Raw genomic sequence first — 21,159 nt, 5'->3', positions numbered from 1 at the left:
TAATTACAGAATCATATACTGTCCCACGTAAAAGTCAAGTAATTCAATCGCAAGAAAATTCGAAAATTTGAAAGACCCTTCGAGCTCAACCTTATGTGAGATTTCGCCGCTGGAGATTTCTTCTGCTGGGTGGGGGTGGTGGTCTACCATTTTAACGCCCTACTTTAAGACTAGTCATAGCTTTCACTAACTGCCACCCGCTACAGATGCCTATTTATAAGCATTTATAAAGACTAATTAATGCTTATTAAAAACTAATTAATGCTTATTAAAGCTGTTTAATGCTTTATAGCGAAAGTTTGGAAATGATTATAGGAATAATTCGAATGATTCTTCTCAAAAGCATTTTCTTTGAGATATCAACGATAAAGCTAACATAAATTAAATATATTTTTTTCTAAAAACTACTTTTACAAATAATAAAATACGAATCTTAAAATATTCATTAGCAAAAGTGTCCAGGTAGAGTCAATTACAGATACTAAAACACTCAAAAGACATGTTACTATGTTTATTCCAACCAATTTGTACTATAAATGACCCATAGTAGAACCAAACAGCATAAGTAAGAAATGCTATGAGCCAGAAACATAACGAGCAGGAACCAAAAATTGACAGGTAACAACGTACTTAGGAGTTTTTCCAACGGTTTAACAAAGGATATCGTGATCCAAAATTGTTTACATTAAAAATGGATTTACCAGTAATCTAGAAGCTGTAACAGCGCCGTGTAAAGGATGGAAAATGATATGACGTAACGTGGTAATAGTCGCAGTAACGAGGCAATATTGATGAGCAGAAACCAGGAAATAGCGTATCCAGGAATTTTTCCAACGGCATGACAAGGGATCTCATGGACAAAATTGATATGCCAGTTATCTTGCAGTTGTAACAGCAATATCGTGTAGAAGGATGGAAAATGATGACGTAGCGTGGTAATCGTAACAGTAACAAGGCAATATTGCGTTGTCAAAGTAAATGAATCCTCTTTCATAAGATAAGCTTAAATGGAAAATAAGAAACATGAAATTAGATGATAATATGGTGAGTGTACTAAAATTTCCTCAAAATAGTTCACAAGTTTCTTTCAATTTTTGATATTAATTCCCCAAATAGTGCTTGGTAAGTATCAACAAGAACACAGGTTAAACATAAAAGATTAATAAAACCAAGTCCTATAAAAGTACATAATGAAAAAATTATTTGTACTTACTGTCAAAGTTCCATAATACAGGATTTTTAAGCATTGTTGTTGGGAGTAGAGTATGCTGAATGACGATTGTCGAATAATTTTCGTTACAAGGGAATTTCGTTGCCAATTCAACCACCAAAAATAATCACTTTTGTCCATATTCATTCATTGTTCTAATTTATCATTTTTATCATTGTTCATTATTGTTCTGTGGTAAAGATTAAACATCAATTCACATTCACATTATTGTAATCAACTTGGAACTTGGAAGTAATAAATGTAAATTCAATCAATCAAATAAAATTTGTACGAAATCATAAATAATACGTAATTTCAATAATTCTGTAAAAAAATATAATATCCTTTAAATTTATTATAAAGATATAAAAATATTCATGTATTACAAAACAATATAATATTTTATAAGTTAGGATAAAAAAAAATAATGTAAGGATTTGAAAAGTCTTGGCAAGTATCCCATGAAAAATTCCTCTTAAAACAAAAGAATGTTTTCATCTATTGTCCTGGGGAATTATTCATAGGACACCCTAGTTGGACCAGTTTTGAAATCTTTCTTATCTTAAATTCCGGTTTGTGTAATTTACGATGCGCGATCCAACGATTCACGATGCGCGATGCACGATCCATGCATATATTATGTTAATTATTCTAATTATGCATTTACAGGTTTTAGTAATCACATATTTTAATTCCTTCTTTTGTATTCCTGGAAAATCAATGTAAAGTATGCGCGTATATATTTTAACCTCAACAATCAAATCACATCAAAACATAAACTTTTTTTCTTTCTTAAAAAAAAACGTTTCTCCGATTAAACCAACCAAATCCATTGCATTGAGACAGGGCGAGACATGGTTATAAATAAAAATTTACAATGTTGTGGTAAAGTAGGGAAGACGTTTCTTAATGAAGAGCGCGTGTATAAACTCACCTTTTTTGAGAAAGATCAAATGAATTAACTTGATCATCAAACAAAGAAAAAGATCAAATAAATAAAAGCACCAGTTGCCATTCAGTTGGTGAAAGGCTTTTATAAGAACATGCCAAAAGTAATGTAGCCAATGATGTTTCTAATAAATGATTTTTTCTGTAACAGAGTAAACGTTTATTAGTAACTAGTGTACAGACTTTGATACAGAGGACACAGATCATTAGCTGCAAATATGCGCTAAATAAAAAGAAGGCCTCAAATCTGAAAAAGACAGAATACATTAATAAGAATATTTCACCCTAAATTCTGGCAATTTCTATAGAAAACTTGACCCTCAGCCAAAGTGCGCTATTCTTATGAAAAAGCGTGTAGCAAACGTGTGGCGAAAATCAATTTTTGGATTTTCATAGAAAATATTAATTATGTTAATCATTGTAATTATGATAAATTATTTCTGATTATTGTTTTAGCATGTTTACGAAAGAAATATTATAGAGAATTCATGCAAGTATATGATTATCGTATTCTTAAACCCTATTCACACCAGGGGCTGGAATCAATGAAGTAGAAGCCCGAACGGCTAGAATCAAATGATTTGAAGCCAACAAATCATTACCGTGAGTATCACGGCGCGAATAAATTCTCTTTGAAAACTTGACCTCTGATACATACTCAGGGTAACAAATCATAGCAAAGTTTTTAACCCAAATGCCAGATTGAAAGTAAAATTTACCGCTAGATTTTGAAACCCCATGATAACCCCATCATAATGGTGTAAAATTTGTTACTTCTCATACTAAAAGTTTAGACAGTATAATAATCAGTCAACAACGAAAAACTTCTATTCACTCTTATGATCACAGCATATAGTAACCAGACAAATTTCAAACGTCAGCAGAAATTAGTGAAAAACGAAAAACCCTTTTTTCTGCTGACGTCATCAAAAATTCGGAAAAAACTTTTTTCAAATGATGGACTTTAGTAAGATACATCTTTGGTGAAAGTTTGAAGACAATTGGATAAACCATTCTTTAGAAATTTAATTTTTAGTTTTGATGACGTCATCGATTATTACGTAATAATCAGTTTTTGCGGTTTTTCGCGAAAATCAGCGAAAAAACAATTAGGTTACACATCAGGTTAGAAACTACATCATAGTACCCTTCATGTTCAGTCATTTGTTTGGTCATTTTCTGTCGACTAATGCGATCTAAAAATTATGGTAAATTTAAGACATGCCATAACTTACCCGAGATCTTTTCTTGAACTTTTTCTAACAACCTAATCAAAGCTAAAACAAAGGTGTTTTCAATAGAAACGTTCAGAACATTTTGGGTAATCAGAGAAGCTGTTTTTCCATCTCTTTACACTGCTCTGGTTTGACATATCAGTAAGAGATTTCAAAAAATTGTCCAAGTTTTCTTTATATGATGAAGTCATCAATTCCATCAGGGTAATGTTTGATCCTAAAAATTGCCTGGAAATCTAATACTCTAGGGGCTGAGTTAGGTTACGTATGCACATCCACGTATGGCCATTTTTTCTTTTGATCATGAAAGTATAGACCTTAGGGAGTCAGAAAACGTCTATGCCGTGATTTGGATAAGGCCCAATTTTCCATAATGGCAGATTTTAGATTTTCAATATGGAGAATCATGAAGGTTGTAAAAAACAAGGGGTCAATGAAATATACACAAGAGGGAACCAATTTCATTTTTTATTTTATAATACACGAGTAATGTAATACACTTGAAGTGACCTGTCTGGGGTCGAAAATGGTAAGTAAGTGATTTTTTTTTCAGTAACTGATTCGCTATAAAATCTTCTAAGATAAAAATCAGAACAATCAGAATAAGCTAAAATAAACTTTATAATAATAAAAAAACCTTCCTGTGCAAAGTCAAGCTACGGAAAATACTTCATTTTCAAATTAAAAAAAAGTCGGGCTGAATTTTGTTCGAAAACTACATTTTAATAAACTGGCAAAATTCATCAAGTATAGAGAAACTACTTTGAGCGATTTGACAGTTAAAATTCCCCAAAATTTAATTTTTTTCCAGATCACGTTATGTTTTTAATAACTTACTTATGTCAGAGATTTCGTAGCCATAAAATTTCGCGAAAATATGCAAAGTTAAATGGTCAAATAGAAAGCTGATTTGCTTATTAACTCAATTCTAAAGGATTTCCGAATTCCCTTGGTAGTTTTCACCCATTTTAACATGAATGAAGAACACAAGAGGGACAAAGAACAGAAGATGGACAAAGAACAGAAGATGGACAAAGAACAGAGGATGGAAGGGCTGATTCCTAGCACCACACTAAGCGTGTAAAAGATTTTACGAATTGACAAAAATCAAACCTGAAATCGTGGCATTTATGCAAGAAAATACTAAGTAGTAAATATCAAAAATATGCAAGAAAATACTAAAGTAGTAAATACCAAAAATATACAATAAAATACTATACGTGTAGTAGTAAAATCATGGGCCTCGTCAACGGGGGGGGGGAGGGGGGGGGGGGGGGGGGGGGGGGGGAGTGGAATTAGATATCGTTTTAAGGTGTTTTGAGGGTGTAAAAAGTGAAAAATTTTCTTCGTCGCCCAACCATGGTGGGCGACATTTTTTTCCAAAATATTGGCCCCCTCACTCAAAATGGCTCGCCGGGGCCCATGAAAATAACTTTAAAGATATCAAAAATATACAATAAAATACTATACGTGTAAGTAGTAGTAAATAACTTTAAAGATATGAAATATATACAATAAAATACTATACGTGTACTCTTAGGTTCCAAAAAATAGGCTAAAATCAGGCTATTCAGAGCAAAATAAGGGGCCTTCTCTTTGACAGCTGAGAATATTCTTCGACATTAATAAACGGGGCGGGGTCCTAATAAGGTCCGGGGGGTTGGAAAATTTTCGAAAAATTAACAAGCGGGGAGGGGGCGTTTATTTAGAGCCTAAGAGTAAGTAGTACACGTTTTATTTTTTATTAGAACACCTAAAATTTGGCTGAGCCTGGATGTGCTTATTTTTTTCGCAATTTTCAGCTTAAAATGTTCTTAAATGCGTTCTTAGTTTTTCAGACTACTTTAAATCTACAATATCATGCAAAATAAAGAGCACTTAAAATTAGTAAAATTTGGACAATATTTGACTCTCGATTTTAGAAAATTCATCCCTTAGTTCGGTTAAAACTGCTTGAAAAGAGGAAAAAATTGTAGTTTCTTGTCATTTTTTTCCAAACTGAGGCTGGGCATGTTCTTACGATGTTCTTAATTTTTCGATGAATTTCAGCCTCAATGTTCTTATTAACTGGGTTCTAATAAAAAAAAAACGTGTAGTAAATAACTTTAAAGATATCAAAAATATACAATAAAATACTATACGTGTAAGAAGAAGTAGTAAATAACTTTAAAGATATCAAAAATATACAATAAAATACTATACGTGTAAGTAGTAAATAACTTTAAAGATATCAAAAATATACAATAAAATACTATACGTGTAAGAAGAAGTAGTAAATAACTTTAAAGATATCAAAAATATACAATAAAATACTATACGTGTAAGTAGTAAATAACTTTAAAGATTTAAAAAATATACAATAAAAAATAACAACACTTATACCTAAATCTAAATCTTTTGGAGCGATAAAAATCTTGGCCAGCAAGATAAACAGAGGCTGCGCAAAATTAATGTTCTTGTAGCATTTTTATACTCAAAGTCATCAGTGAAATACCTAAAACTAAAGAGAAATTACTTTACTGAAAATCTCACCGCGATCAAAGGAGAGTGCCCTACGAAATGGCACGTTTCATCGGTTGTTGGTCTAAACCTTGAATAGTCTTTCACATTCACAATAAAGGGTGTCCTGAACAAACTCATGTGCCAGAGCATTAAAGTAAATTAAAAAAAAACTATTCAACTGTTTAATGATTTGACTAACGATTTGCGTTATTTCAATATTAACTGGAAAACACTGTTTAAATCCAAGGCTGCTTGGAAACTATTTCCATCAAAAAAAAAAATTATTTTACCAGGACACCATTTATAATGCTTGATTTGAGTAGAACGCAAAAAAAAAGAAAATATGTCTATAAGTGACCTTCACTACATAGGATGGTGAGAACCTAACACAATAATTGATCTATAACAGTTTACAGTTAACATTCGTCCTATTCGTTTAAAGTTTAATTCCAAAGTTTTTCTCCAACATATCTTTATGGTCTTTGTTTAAAGTGACGGTGTTTATGTCCAAATCTTGAAAGGAGAAGTCCTTATTTTGGATGTTACCCTTACGAACGCATTGGGGGTTTACATGGTAGTATCTATTACTCATTTTGTTCGATTGCCTTAGCGAACCAGTGACCTTGTCTCTCCACACAGAATTCTCTTTATGGCAAATAGCCAGATCATCTGGTGGCGGAAATGGTTCTTTGTTAGGCAGCCTTGCAAACCGGTATGGACAACCTGCACACGATTGAACCTTCTTGTGCTCCTTGAGGTTGACAAGTACAAATTCTTTTCTCAATGGGGGTAATGCTACATGCACATCGTTATGCTTAACGACACGGAGTTTCAATGGTGGAAGTGGGGCGGTAGCAGCAATACTTTCTACCATTGGTGTTGTACTGATGATTTCTTGATTTTGCTTGCGCTTTCTGATCGTTCCAGATTTTTTCCCTGCTCCTCCTTTGATTCCATATTGACTAATATTGGTGAGATTGGTGGTAGACCCATTCGCAGATTTCTTTTCTAGCACATTGAAGAACTTCTCTAACTTTCCGGAGAATTTTGCAACGGCATACGTGTGAGAGCAAACATTGTTAGCGTTAAATCCCATGCATCCATCACGGAGATTTTTCATGTCACAGACAAAAGAACCATCTTTGTTTTCTGTAACGTAGTGAGGACGAGTTCCCTCGTTGTTGATAACATGGAAAGAACCTTTTGCAGCAAAGGGCACGACACCATCCATTTCAAGAATCCGCTTGGCTCTTGTGCAGATGTTTCTGCTATGGCTTGCATCTAAACCAGGAATGGCGGTCTCGTCGAATTGAGATTCATGTTGAGAATCTGCTGCCGTTGAATTGTAGAATCTCTTTTCTATGGATTTGCGCTCCTGTAATGACATGTTGTAGTAAGACTCTCCTATTTTGAATTTCGGGAATAGGTCAGAGATTTTGTAATCACCTTCTCCAATGAAAGCACTTCGATTTTCTTCCTCTTGTGCGAGATAGAATTCCTTCATTGATTGAAGAAATTCTGGAAGCTCTTTTGTTTGAAATTGAACTTTTCTTCTCAATTCTGCATTCATACTTTCACTTTGGTTTGTCGTGAATGCTCCGTCGATCCCATTCCTTGTTCGAACACTTTCGATCATGTTACACTTCATGTAGGTAGAGATGTTTTCAACAAACCATTGATGGAATCTTGGACTTTCGGCCAATCTTGGCATGTATGGGAATTCCAAATTATCCCACTTTTCTTTTAATGACTCAACCAGTGCATCGAATGTGTCTCTGTCAGCTGCATGCACCAGTCCCTCGAATCTGAAAGATTAAATTTATAATGTGATACCAGTAACACATGTACCAAACAGATACACCCTAAGCAGCCCCGGCTTTGTGCTAAGGGTGATAGGTAATGAGAGTACAAGCTGTCTATAAATGATACTGAAGCTGTTTCAGAGTCAGGGAATTTTTTAATGATAAGAATCAATTATTTAAAGTCTATTCGCGATAGGTGTGTACTACCTTAAGGGAACTTATTTTCGTGATGCGAGGGATAGAAAATTAGCGGTTTTTTGCGGAACTAATTTTCGTGGTAGACACCCACTTTTTGCCTAAATTATTTCACTTTCCTAGGATTTTTTAATGATTTTTAGTAAAACTTCCATTTCGCGGAACTAATTTTCGCGGTAGACACCCAAAAACGCGAAAATTAGTTCCCGCAAAATTAGTTCCCTTAAAGTACTCTGAGATTTTATACACTTCTGTTAGAGGATGTTTTCCCAGAAAAGGAAATTAAAAATTTTTTTTAAGGAATGTTGAATCAAGGAGCTACAAAGTCCTTTTTAAACAGTCAAGTGCTTCAAACGATTTCCAGATACTCTCGTGAAGTTTGGAAAGTCTTTACGAAAGCCTTTATAAACCTAATTTAGTGCAGGTTATGCCGTAATTTTAATGTTATTTTGTTTGTTTCCTATATTTGTTTGTTTCTCAGAGTAGTGCCAGTTCATTTCTATTACTTTTCTGGGCCAACTTTCGAAAATTTTTGGTTTTTCTTTTTTTTTATAATAAAACAAAACGACTCGAAGTCGAAAATTTCGACTAGAATTTAAACTACATAGGAAAAACAAGAAGTAGAGATTGAAGCTAATTTGAAATGTACTTTACATCGAGCCTTGATGAAACAATTTTATGAGAACAACGAGGCTCAAAATCGCTAAAAAATAAGACCAAGTTAAGAACAATTATTATTGTTTAATTTTAAAGAACTAATAAACAAAGGTAATATCACCGTCTATCAAAAGTTATTGATTTGGTTCTTATAAAGTAAATGCTTATAAGAAAAATAAATATGTTCATATTGCGTGCCATCCTTTGTTTACTTTGTAAGAGCTAATTACCTAAAAGTATATCACCGTCTATCAAGAGTTATTGATTTGATTCTTATAAAGTAAATGCTTATAAGAAAATAAAGAAAGAACCAAAACTGTGAAGCTAAAGACACAAAGATATATGACGTAATCCAAAGAAAATCCGCGAAAATCGTCCGTGGTTATACGAGCGTGTAATTTGTAAATTAAATTTAGTCAGTTCGTCCACCGTATCAAACACTTTCGTTTTCTAAATTTTTCATTGCACCGCGAAAGACGATTGTAATACTTTCGTTATGCGAAATTAATAATATTTAATTCAAATAATATTTGAATCGTGTGACTTTTATTGTTTCTGTTGTTCTTTCATGTTTTGTATGTTTGTATGTTATTTGCATATGCTTTTTCTGTTCTGTGTCTGTGCTCTGTTGTGGCATTGGTTTTGTTTCTTCTGCTTAGCCTTTTCATAAATCTTCTACATTCTTCATTTGATCTTTCTTTACCTTAAATTTCCAATATTTGGATTTTTCTAACTTATTATATACCTATTTATGTTTTACTCTTTAATTAGTCTTTTCAAAACTTTCTTTTCTGATGGTCTTGGTCTTTATCAATCGTGGATAAATTCAACTTTTCTTAAATCAAATTTTCATGCTCCTGTGATTAGTAGTCAAATATCTCAGTAATTTTAGTTCGATTTGTAAATAACAATTAAGGTTTTACTCAACCCTTAGAACCACACACAGGTGTGCTTATGCCTAGTATCACAAAGCATATGATTTATTTTGGAGCATTTGTCAAGATTTCTGTTCTATGATTTTCTACAACATGATTGTGTATATGATTTTTCGATTCAAACTTTCAACAATGATAAAATAAAACCCATATTTTCTTAAGACGTCATTTTTATGTTTGGAAAAGGTCACTAGCATTTTTAGCCTCAACAGTATAATAGGGATAATTGCTTCAAATAATGCATGGACTTAAAGTTTGAAATCAGTTTATACAAATGAATCACCATCCTTGATAAGGGATATTTTGTTGTAATTGAAATGGTTCGTCTGATATCAGTGTGCACTCCCCCCTAAATTAAGGGGGGGTTTGCTGATTTCGGTTCCGAATCTTTAGGTGGGATTTTTTGGATTTCAGGAGGGATATTAATAGAATGAGCTGGCACTAAAATTTGATTGGTGGGACTCGTCAACTACGTTACAGAAGCCTCATTTTCAAACACAAGTATATAATATATACATTATACCATTTTTAGAATTTTCAGTTTAATAACTTAACCTTTAAATCTTAGTGGAATAACTTTCATAGTTAAAAAGGGTCCACGTTTGAGAGCAGGGAAAAACTCAAGTTTTAGGTGGGACAAAAGATTCAAGATATCAGTTGGGGGTTTTAGATAGTGCTGGGACCTCATTTTTTTGGTGGGACCTGGACCCCCCTTGCACACTATGGATATACAGAGAAGACGTGTCGCCTATGCTGAAACAGCAGATTTAACAAAAGAATTTGGGCACGTGTCGTGTGCAAAAGAGAGAAAATTCTTGTTTCTTTTGTTTCAGAAGGCTGAGTTTGCAAAAAATAGAAGATACGTACGAATATTATCTTTAAATATCTGTTTTGATTACGGACTTTCAAGAATATTTAGAAGAATTAACTTAATAAAGTGATATACTTACCTATGGCTATCTTCCTCCTTTCCAAATATGTCTTGCAATATGATATTTTTGCATTTGGTTAAGCCCATATCATCAAGTTGTGTTTCGATGTTTCTTTTTGAATGTCTAAAGCACCTGAGTTGGTCGGAATAAGGAAATGACTTGTCAAAACCATCTGCTAAGGCTTTTTCACCATCATTTCCAAAACACTTCAGGTCCGCCAACTCTGGATGAATGCCAATCAAACTTGATGCAAAGTAGTGGTAGGTGGAAAATACTTTTCTGTAATGGATTAAAGCCGGCCCCATGTCAATTTTGGGTTCGTTTGAGATAGTGTGAACTACTGCTAAATTTTTGTATGTTGTTGGTGTGAAGAAAAATGCTCCAAAATTAAATGTCGGGTCAACAGTCAATACAGCATTTAGTCCTTGTGGCATCTTACAACAGAACCGATTGACATCTTTGAATGCAGCTTCGGTGCCGATCAGACACATGGGTTCAGGTGCTCCTTCAACGCGTCTAATGAATAATTCTTCGTCAGTGTTCATAGTTCTTTTACACTCTTTCATCAGCTCTGCCAGTATATCCTTGTCAGATTTATTGGAGAAATCTCTTCGAAAATTCCTGACTTGATTAGAATTCCTTGGATTTTCTGAAGATGATGTTGCCGCCAAAGTTCCACCGGTAGTCGATTTGATCACTCTGATTGCCTCTGTGGGCTTATTATTCTTTGTTGCTTCTTTGATAGCTTTTCTTGTGGATGTTTTCGTCTGTTTAAATGGCGGTTCATCATGTCTTTTTGAATTTCCATGGGACTTAACGGAAAATTGTCTTTCGTCCCCATCCCAATTGTATTGTAATAAACAGTATTGGTAATAATGGGTTTGCTTTTTCGGCACTTTCAGACGTATGATTTTCCGATGGAAATCAGAGCATGCTTTGCTTGTACCATTATACTTAGTGACGATAAACTGGTCTCCTTCAACACCGTCTTCATCGATGATAACTTTTCTTTCTGTTATTAGTGCATTGACGTTGACAGCTCTTCCAAAACCATTTGTGTAAGTGCCATTATCATCTGCTGTGATGTCCTTCGGGTCACCTAATGCATTCAGATTCACAATAAATGTCATGTTTTTTTGGCATCTCGACGGAACCTGGAGTAAAGAGCAGTTACGCGAAAATTAGTTCATGTAATTTTGTCTGGAATTTTTAATACCTTATTAAATAAAGTCTATTCAGGATATTGGAGGGGTAGAGACCCCTCTACACACTCTGCCTGATAAATTTGGTACCGTTGGTAAGATATTCAAAAGCACAATATTCTGCATTAGTTAAATGAAAAATCTACTTGGAAAAAATTATGGTCTGATGATTTGTTTACCTCGGAGCATGAGCCAATAATGAAACTTTAGAAAATTTTCAAAACTCATCTTCTTATCTTTTTAGCTTTCTTCTAAATTTAGTGTATCAAAAGCTGTTCATAAAGATCATTATTACCTTGTGACATATCAGCTCAGGACTCAAGTTAGGGTCGAGTAGAAGCTTGCATATTTGTACGTTTGTCATTGTTTCGCCATAACTCAAAACAGGAAGGCCATTGAAATAGTCACATGGATTTGAAGGTAAAACATCCTGAAATTTTTGAAATTCGAGTGGTCTTAAAATGATATTCATTACCTCGAAATGAGAGCGAAGAAAACTATAAAATGTTTAAAAATTATTAAATGATTGATTATTAAGTATTGACGAAGAAAAATGGCATGTGGGATGGAACTATTTTCACTGGTAATTTTTGATGAAACATTATGATAATTAACAAATGCCATTTTGATCTTGTACCAAAATTAATTTCAAACATATAGTATTATTAGTAAAATCAAAATACCTCTTTGCTCTCAGAACTTGAAGAAGACCAAGACTTGCGTCGATTTCCATTATTTGTTTGTTGTGTCTAGGTGATGAAAAGAAAATAATATCATTAACGTAACCAAATTATAGTAAGGGCAGAGCTGAAAATGATTAACTTTCCAAATATCAGCAAAATTTTGTATGTGAGAGTGTTAGTTGCAATTCGCTTGAGTTAAGGTGAATACTTTTAACATTCTATCGACTAACCAGATAGCAATAGCTGTCCTCCTTGAGCCAAACGTTTTAATTGGAATGCTGTTTGAAGAATTACATGGCATGAACCCCCCCTGGCCGCAGGGGGGGGGGCTACAACCAAAATCTTCCTGAAAAAGGCTGGGGGCTGGATTTTTTTTTAATTTCAGGGGGTACCTATGATCTCTGGGGGTATCTAACTTTTAAGCAGTAAGGTCTGGGGGCTTGGGGACTATATTTTATCTTGCTTTTATCTAACTATCTTTATTCTTTTTAATTGTAAAAATATACAATTTTTTTCATTTCTTGACATATACTCAAGTCACAGAGGGTACCAATCACAGGGGGTACCTACTAACGTTTGTTGTTTGGGGGTACCTAAAACTCAGGGGGTACCTATTTTCTTAGGGGGTACCTAAACCCCTGGTCCATGCCATGAATTAGGGAGAATATTATTTTTCATAACAATAAAATTAAAATACCTCTTCGATCTCGGAATCTGAAGAAGACCAAGATTTGCGTTGATTTCCATTATCTGTTTGTTGTGTCTAGGTGATGAAAATGAAATAATATCATTAACGTAACCAAATCATAGTAAGGCAGTGCTGAGAATGGTTAACTTTCCAAATATCTGCAAGATTTTGTATGTGAAAGTGTTAGTTGCAAATTGCTTAAGTAAAGGTGGCATATTTTTTCAACAGTCTAGCTATACATAACCAGACATTATAAATAGTTGCTTTTGTGGACATGAAAATCTTAGTTGGAATGTTGTTTGATTGTATAGTAGTAAAATCAAAATACCTCTTCGATCTCGGAATCTGAAGAAGACCAAGATTTGCGTTGATTTCCATTATTTGTTTGTTGTGTCTAGGTGATGAAAATGAAATAATATCATTAACGTAACCAAATCATAGTAAGGCAGTGCTGAGAATGGTTAACTTTCCAAATATCTGCAAGATTTTGTATGTGAAAGTGTTAGTTGCAAATTGCTTAAGTAAAGGTGGCATATTTTTTCAACAGTCTAGCTATACATAACCAGACATTATAAATAGTTGCTTTTGTGGACATGAAAATCTTAGTTGGAATGTTGTTTGATTGTATAGTAGTAAAATCAAAATACCTCTTCGATCTCGGAATCTGAAGAAGACCAAGATTTGCGTTGATTTCCATTATTTGTTTGTTGTGTCTAGGTGATGAAAATGAAATAATATCATTAATGTAACCAAATCGTAGTAAGGCAGTGCTGAGAATGGTTAACTTTCCAAATATCTGCAAGATTTTGTATGTGAAAGTGTTAGTTGCAAATTGCTTAAGTAAAGGTGGCATATTTTTTTAACAGTCTAACTATACATAACCAGACATTATAAATAGTTGCTTTTGTGGACATGAAAATCTTAGTTGGAATGTTGTTTGATTGTATAGTAGTAAAATCAAAATACCTCTTCGATCTCGGAATCTGAAGAAGACCAAGATTTGCGTTGATTTCCATTATTTGTTTGTTGTGTCTAGGTGATGAAAATGAAATAATATCATTAACGTAACCAAATCATAGTAAGGCAGTGCTGAGAATGGTTAACTTTTCAAATATCTGCAAGATTTTGTATGTGAAAGTGTTAGTTGCAAATTGCTTAAGTAAAGGTGGCATATTTTTTTAACAGTCTAACTATACATAACCAGACATTATAAATAGTTGCTTTTGTGGACATAAAAATCTTAGTTGGAATGTTGTTTGATTGTATAGTAGTAAAATCAAAATACCTCTTCGATCTCGGAATCTGAAGAAGACCAAGATTTGCGTTGATTTCCATTATTTGTTTGTTGTGTCTAGGTGATGAAAATGAACTAATATCATTAACGTAACCAAATCATAGTAAGGCAGTGCCGAGAATGGTTAACTTTCCAAATATCTGCAAGATTTTGTATGTGAAAGTGTTAGTTGCAAATTGCTTAAGTAAAGGTGGCATATTTTTTTAACAGTCTAACTATACATAACCAGACATTATAAATAGTTGCTTTTGTGGACATGAAAATCTTAGTTGGAATGTTGTTTGATTGTATAGTACTAAAATCAAAATACCTCTTCGATCTCGGAATCTGAAGAAGACCAAGATTTGTGTTGATTTCCATTATTTGTTTGTGTCTAGGTGATGAAAATGAAATAATATCATTAACGTAACCAAATCATAGTAAGGCAGTGCTGAGAATGGTTAACTTTCCAAATATCTGCAAGATTTTGTATGTGAAAGTGTTAGTTGCAAATTGCTTAAGTAAAGGTGGCATATTTTTTTAACAGTCTAACTATACATAACCAGACATTATAAATAGTTGCTTTTGTGGACATGAAAATCTTAGTTGGAATGTTGTTTGATTGTATAGTACATATATAGTAAAATCAAAATACCTCTTCGATCTCAGAATCTGAAGAAGACCAAGATTTGCGTTGATTTCCATTATTTGTTTGTTGTGTCTAGGTGATGAAAATAAAATAATATCATTAACGTAACCAAATCATAGTAAGGCAGAGGTGAGAATGGTTAACTTTCCAAATATCTGCAAGAGTTTGCATGTAAGAGTGTTAGTTCCAATCCACTTGAGTCAAGCTGGAGTATTTTTACTATTTTACCTATTAACCAGATAACAATAGTTGTCCTCGTGGAACTGGAATGCTGTTTGAAAAAAAACATTTTGTATAACAGTAAAATCAAAATACCTCTTCGCTCTCGGAATCTGAAGAAGACCAAGATTTGCGTTGATTTTCATTATTTGTTTGTTGTGTCGCAATCTGGGTGATGAAAAGAGATGGATGTAATTATTTTCATGCACTCTTTTTTCTATTACTTGTAACTTTTTAAATAACATAATTCTTTAATTGTGACAAATTAGGTATGATTGGAAAGATATATTAGTGAGTTCAACGATTTGAAATGAAAATTAATAAAACATTAAAGTTACAAAGTTTATCAAAAGACAAAGCGTCTTTAGAGGTCAATCAGCTTGGAACTTTGTTTGATATCTTTGAATGGCTGCAAATCCGCCAGAGAATCGAAACCCTCTACTTAGGTATAACTGCTTATACTCAATACCATTTGTTTTCAGGAAAACTTTGGAATTAAAAATCTTTAAGCTACTTACACAGGGCGATAAATTTTCTTCTTTGATCACCATTCCCTAAAATAAAATGTGATTAAAGTAAATAAACTTGTAAAATTTGAATTCAGTGTGTATATCCATAATTTAGGCTGAAAGTAATGATAAAATACAAATAGAAAGAGAACACATCCAAAACAAGTACAATCACCAGAACCAAACCCCTAATGAACCATCCCAAAAACCAAACTTCTCATAAATTAACACCAGAACCAGACATATAATGCACCATTTCTAGAACCAGAACGCGATAGAGTTGACCAGAACCAAACCTCTAACACACCCAGAACCTCTAATACTCTGTCACCAGAACCAAACCACTAATGCACCATCACAAGAATTAAAGCTCAAACGAACTAACAATAGAGCCAAATCTCTAATGCACTTTCATCAGAAACAAATTTACCATCATCTCTAGAAATAAAAATCAAATTTACTAAAAGCATAATTACTAATACTCTTCTGTGCTTAATTGTAAGGGATGGAATAAGCAGGGGCTGGGTACTCAGGAAGAAAAATCATAAATGGGGGTCATTATTAAGTGATTTTGGGGTGATTTTCCCAAAAAAAACTATAAAAATGAAGGTTTTGGCACTTTTTTTCAGTTAATTTAGTAAAATGGGGGGAGGTCATTATAAAATGATATGTAGGTGATTTTTTCCAAAAATTGCAAACTACAATTAAGCACAGAAAAGTAGGTCAAAAAATACATTGCTTTTAGGTACATATTTAATATTTTTTACTGACTGTCAGTAACTTTTCAACAGCTTTTTATCGTCTGCCCATTGCCATTAATTGACAAACAACACATTTCAAAATTGATTGTTAATGATAAGAATAGACAGTCAATTTATTTTCATTGACTGCCGCAATAACACCTTCCAAATGTTTTGCGATTGTCATTATTTGTCTATAAAAGTTACAATACATTTGGAACTTTAAGTTTACATATTGAATGAAAAAACATTGATTGTTGATTCTTATCATTAATACATGTTGCATGTCAATAAATGACAAATGAAAGTCAATAAAAACTGTTGAAGGTCAATCAAAGTCAATGACAGTCAGTGAAAAACATTGAACGTGTACCTGACTTTTTGAGACTTGAAAGTAAAAGAAACCCCCCTGATTTTGGTATTGATACTTACTTGAAAATCACAATTCTCTACAAAAAGGGGGGCCCCACTCCCATATACCCCCCTAAATTGGTATCGATACCAACATGGAAAACCCGAATCTGTAGATTAAGAACTTCAAAGTTTTCACTATCCATAGGATACTTTCACAAAGTCAAGAATCAAGTGTCTTTGGGAGCCCCTTCTGTGTAAAATTTATCTTATCAAGATTTTCAGGGTTTTAGAGTTTAAAAGACGTTTAGCTTTCCCCAGTAGATTCACCAGAACCATCAACTCCACCAGCAGATTCATCAAAACCATTAAATCCACAAGCAGATTCACGAAAACCATCAACTCCACCTGCAAATTCACCAGAACCATCAATCCCGCCAACAGATTCACCAGAACGTCATCAAATCCATCAGCAGATTCACCATAACAACCAAATCCACCAGCAGATTCACCAGAACAATCAATTTCACCAGCAGATTCACCATAACAACCAAATCAACCAGCAGATTCACCAGAACAATCAATTTCACCAGTAGATTGACAAACACCATCAATTTCACCAGCAGATCGACCAGAACCATCAAATCCAACATCAGATTCACCAGAACCATCGATTTCACCAGTAGAACGACCAGAACCATTAACCCCACCAGCAGATTAATCAAAACATTCAAATCCACCAGTAGATTGACCAACACCATCAATTTTACCAGTAGATTGACCAGAACCATCAAATCTAACATCAGATTCACCAGAACCATCGATTTCACCAGTAGAACAACCAGAACCATTAACCCCACCAGCAGATTAATCAAAACATTCAAATCCACCAGTAGATTCACTAGAACCATCAAATCCATATCAGCAGATTCACCAGAACAATCAAATCTACCTGCAGATTCACCAGAAACATCAATCCTGCCAACAGATTCACCAGAACCATCAAATCCATCAGCAGATTCACCAACACCATCAATTCCACCAGCAGATTCACCATAACAACCAAATCCACCAGCAGATTCACCAGAACAATCAAAATTTCACCAGCAGATTCACCAACACCATCAATTCCACCAGCAGATTCACCAGAACAACCAAATCCACCAGCAGATTCACCAGAACAATCAATTTCACCAGTAGATTGACCAACACCATCAATCTTACTAGCAATTTCAGTGGAACCCTCAATTTCCCCAGTAGGATCACTGGAACCATCAACTTCACCAGCAGATTCACCAGAACCATCAATTTCACCGGTAGATTGACCAAAACCATTAAATCCACCAGCTGCAGCAGATTCACAAAAACCATCAACTCCACCTGCAGATTCACCAGAACCATCAATTCCGCCAACCGATTCACCAAAACCATCAAATTTGTCAGCAGATTCACCAGAATCATTGATTCAGCAAATAGAACCACCTGAAGCATTGATTTCCCGTCATCAAGAATACCAGCACAATTGATTATATCGCAATCATCAGCACCATTTATTCAAACATCACCATTGATCAGATCCATCATCATCACCTTCAGATTTACCAGAATCTTCGTAACTTTCAACAGAATCGCCAGATCTCTTTATCACCACCATTAGATTCATCCAGAACAATCATCATCCTCCACCAGATTTACCAGAGCCTTTACACCACCCTCACCAGGGGACAAGACGGGCAACAAAAGGGGTGGGAATAGGTTTTTTTCTATTTTCAGAGGTCACATTTGACAATAACCGGGTGCAGTCTAAAATTGTTCAGAGGAGACTGACCCACCACCCTCTTACCACCATAGAACCAAAAATCTAACAACTGAACCATAAAATAAAAAATTATGATTAACAGAAAAGCACTAAAGCTTAGACACTTTCAACCGATAGACATTACATACCATAGTGTGGTTTGTGAAATCAATTTTGTTTTTTTCGTCTTCTGACTGTTCTGAACCTGAAGAGGCTACATAGATAACCTGAATGATTTGAAAATAAAATTTATTAAAGCTTCATCACCAATCACACGTGCCTTCTAATCAAATGAAATAAAATTTGTAGTAGTTAGAGTAATAGTGTAGAAAAAAATTACCTCTGTCTCCTCGTCCATCTTGCTTCAGCTATTTGCTTTTCATTTCTCTGAAAAAATATTTTCTGCTCATGTGCGCAACTTTCACTCTCCTTCGTTTTGCTACTCCCCACTTTCATTGTACCGTCTCTCCTCCTTGCTTTGCAATTTGTTCTCTCCTTTATAAAGGCCTCGTTACACGTTGCATAACTTTGAAATATTGTTTCTTATTATTTTTGATCTCATTCACACACAAAAAACTCCTATCTTTCTCTCTTTTCAAAGAATTGTAGACTTTTTGCAAGAAAACAACTCATTGGCTGAATGATCGAATGAATGGAATTCTTTATCTACATAGCGAAATCAAAAGATTCTCCTTCTCTTCCATTTACGAATATTGTAAATTTTTTTCTTTTTTCTTTTCCAGTATCGAGTCCAGTATTGTTGTATGATGTTTGTAGCTAACTCATATATTATGAAAATTTATTCATGCATACTTAGAATAATTAGAATAATTAACATAATATATGCATGGATCGTGCATCGCGCATCGTGAATCGTTGGATCGCGCATCGTAAATTACACAAACCGCTTAAATTCATCAATTTTTTCATGATAAAAAGTACTAAATAATTTCACTCGTTGAATAAGAATGTATTTCAAAGGAAGAGAAAATAAAGGAGAAAAGAAAAGAAAATATTGCTTTTTGCAAATTACCCTTCCCTGCCCTGAGCCCCCCCCCGTGCAATGATTTTGACATGACATATACTAAATTATTCCATCTTATTACTTCTAAGGCTTGTTTCGTGCTGCTAATTCTTCTAGTCTGCTTTCTTCGCGTACTCTAAATTTGAATCTTTTACCGTCACTCAATTTATTGATTCTTTCGAATGGAAATGATTCAATTACCATGTCACTTAGCTTTTTCACACGTGATAATGCAACATAAGTTAAACCATCATGCTTTCTTTCTTTCCCAAATCCACTACAAACTTTATCCAATGTAAGACCTTGAGATTTATGAATAGTTATCGACCATGCAAGTTTCAAAGGTATTTGCATTCTTTCTTTCTGTACGTTATCTTCAGATGAAGTTTCTATAATAGGCACAATTGGAACACAATTATCTTCGTCATCAAAAAAACTTGGCCCTGTATATCTATCAAATTTTACTATAACAGCTATAGGAAGCGCAGGTGGCAAGTGGTTTCTTTGGAATATTATGTCTTGACAATGCCTAAACTTCCGTTACAAAGTCCCACATCTGACCACAAGTTTCTTGTAAGCATTACTTTAGCACCTTTGGCAAGGAAAACTTCATTTGCTAAACCAAATTCTTCTGAGGATGATTTTGACGCACTTGGTGGAGTATTTTTTGCTTTGATGACTGCAATGGGTGATTGTAAAGAATCCAACATTTTCCCATTATGTTCTCTGACAACTTCATTTGCAAAAGATAGCCTGGTGCATTTATTATAATCAACAGGGTTTTTTTCAGGTTGTCTGGTCAAGAAAAAATTCCAGTCTTCCATTGTTGATTTTCCATTCCTCAAATTTTTCAAAGCTTTTCTAATTTCTTTTGTGACTCATCCTCACCAGCAGATCTCATATTTGCTTTAAGTTTTACGACAGTTCTGAAACAACAATAGGCCAGATAACCTGCAACTGCAATTTCATTTTTTGGAAAAGAATGGTACAATACATCATCCATGACTGGTGGTAACTGTGCAACATCTCCTACTAATATAATAGATATTCCACCAAACAAAGTTTCTAATTTTCCTGTTGCTTGACGACAGCGACTATCTATCCAGCCTAGCAATCTTTGGCCTACTACAGAGAATTCATCAATAATAATATACTCTATGTCTTTAAGACCAGTTTGTAAATTGTCAAGTGACTTTCCTTTGAGTTCATGCTTTAACTTGCTTCGAATTGGCAATTTGAGAGTGCTGTGCAATGTTCTTCCATTAATATTAAGGGTGCATGTCACTAGTCCGACACTTTCTAGTCCGACAGTAAAATAGTCCGAATCTTTAAAGTAAATTTACAATTTGGAAGACTTATTTTCCGACGTCGCTTTTGTCCAAAAACGAAAGATTCTAGAGTGTCGAATGTTGAATAAGGGTTTTTCACAGAGATAATATTAATAAAAGTTCATTTTGGCGGCATTTTGACATAATTAGAAATAAAGGACCAATCAGGGTTGTAAATCACTAAGGAAGGGTCGTAAAAACAGGTAAATTCAATTTCTTGACTCTTGAAAGCCTCTCCTAACAAGCTTCCCAAAATTTAAGAAAATTCGGGTTTAGGGG

The 21,159-nt window shown here is 34.1% G+C and overlaps 1 protein-coding gene across 1 annotated transcript; it reads right to left on the bottom strand.

The window, feature by feature from the left end:
- Window positions 1-19,636: 19,636 nt before the first annotated feature.
- On the bottom strand, window positions 19,637-20,376 carry LOC136805826 (uncharacterized). The gene is made up of 2 exons (XM_067062392.1): window positions 20,145-20,376; window positions 19,637-19,941 (listed from the first exon to the last, which is right to left on the bottom strand). Exons 1-2 carry the CDS (start codon window positions 20,374-20,376, stop codon window positions 19,637-19,639), a joined length of 537 nt encoding a protein of 178 aa, XP_066918493.1.
- Window positions 20,377-21,159: the final 783 nt, after the last annotated feature.

Source organism: Clytia hemisphaerica, unplaced genomic scaffold (genome assembly GCF_902728285.1).
Source record: "Clytia hemisphaerica strain Z4C2 unplaced genomic scaffold, Clytia hemisphaerica genome assembly, whole genome shotgun sequence".
In the NCBI taxonomy this organism is placed as follows: domain Eukaryota; kingdom Metazoa; phylum Cnidaria; class Hydrozoa; order Leptothecata; family Clytiidae; genus Clytia; species Clytia hemisphaerica.
The sequence above is the reverse complement of the archived record's forward strand: the minus strand, read 5'-3'. Positions and strand labels throughout refer to the sequence as shown.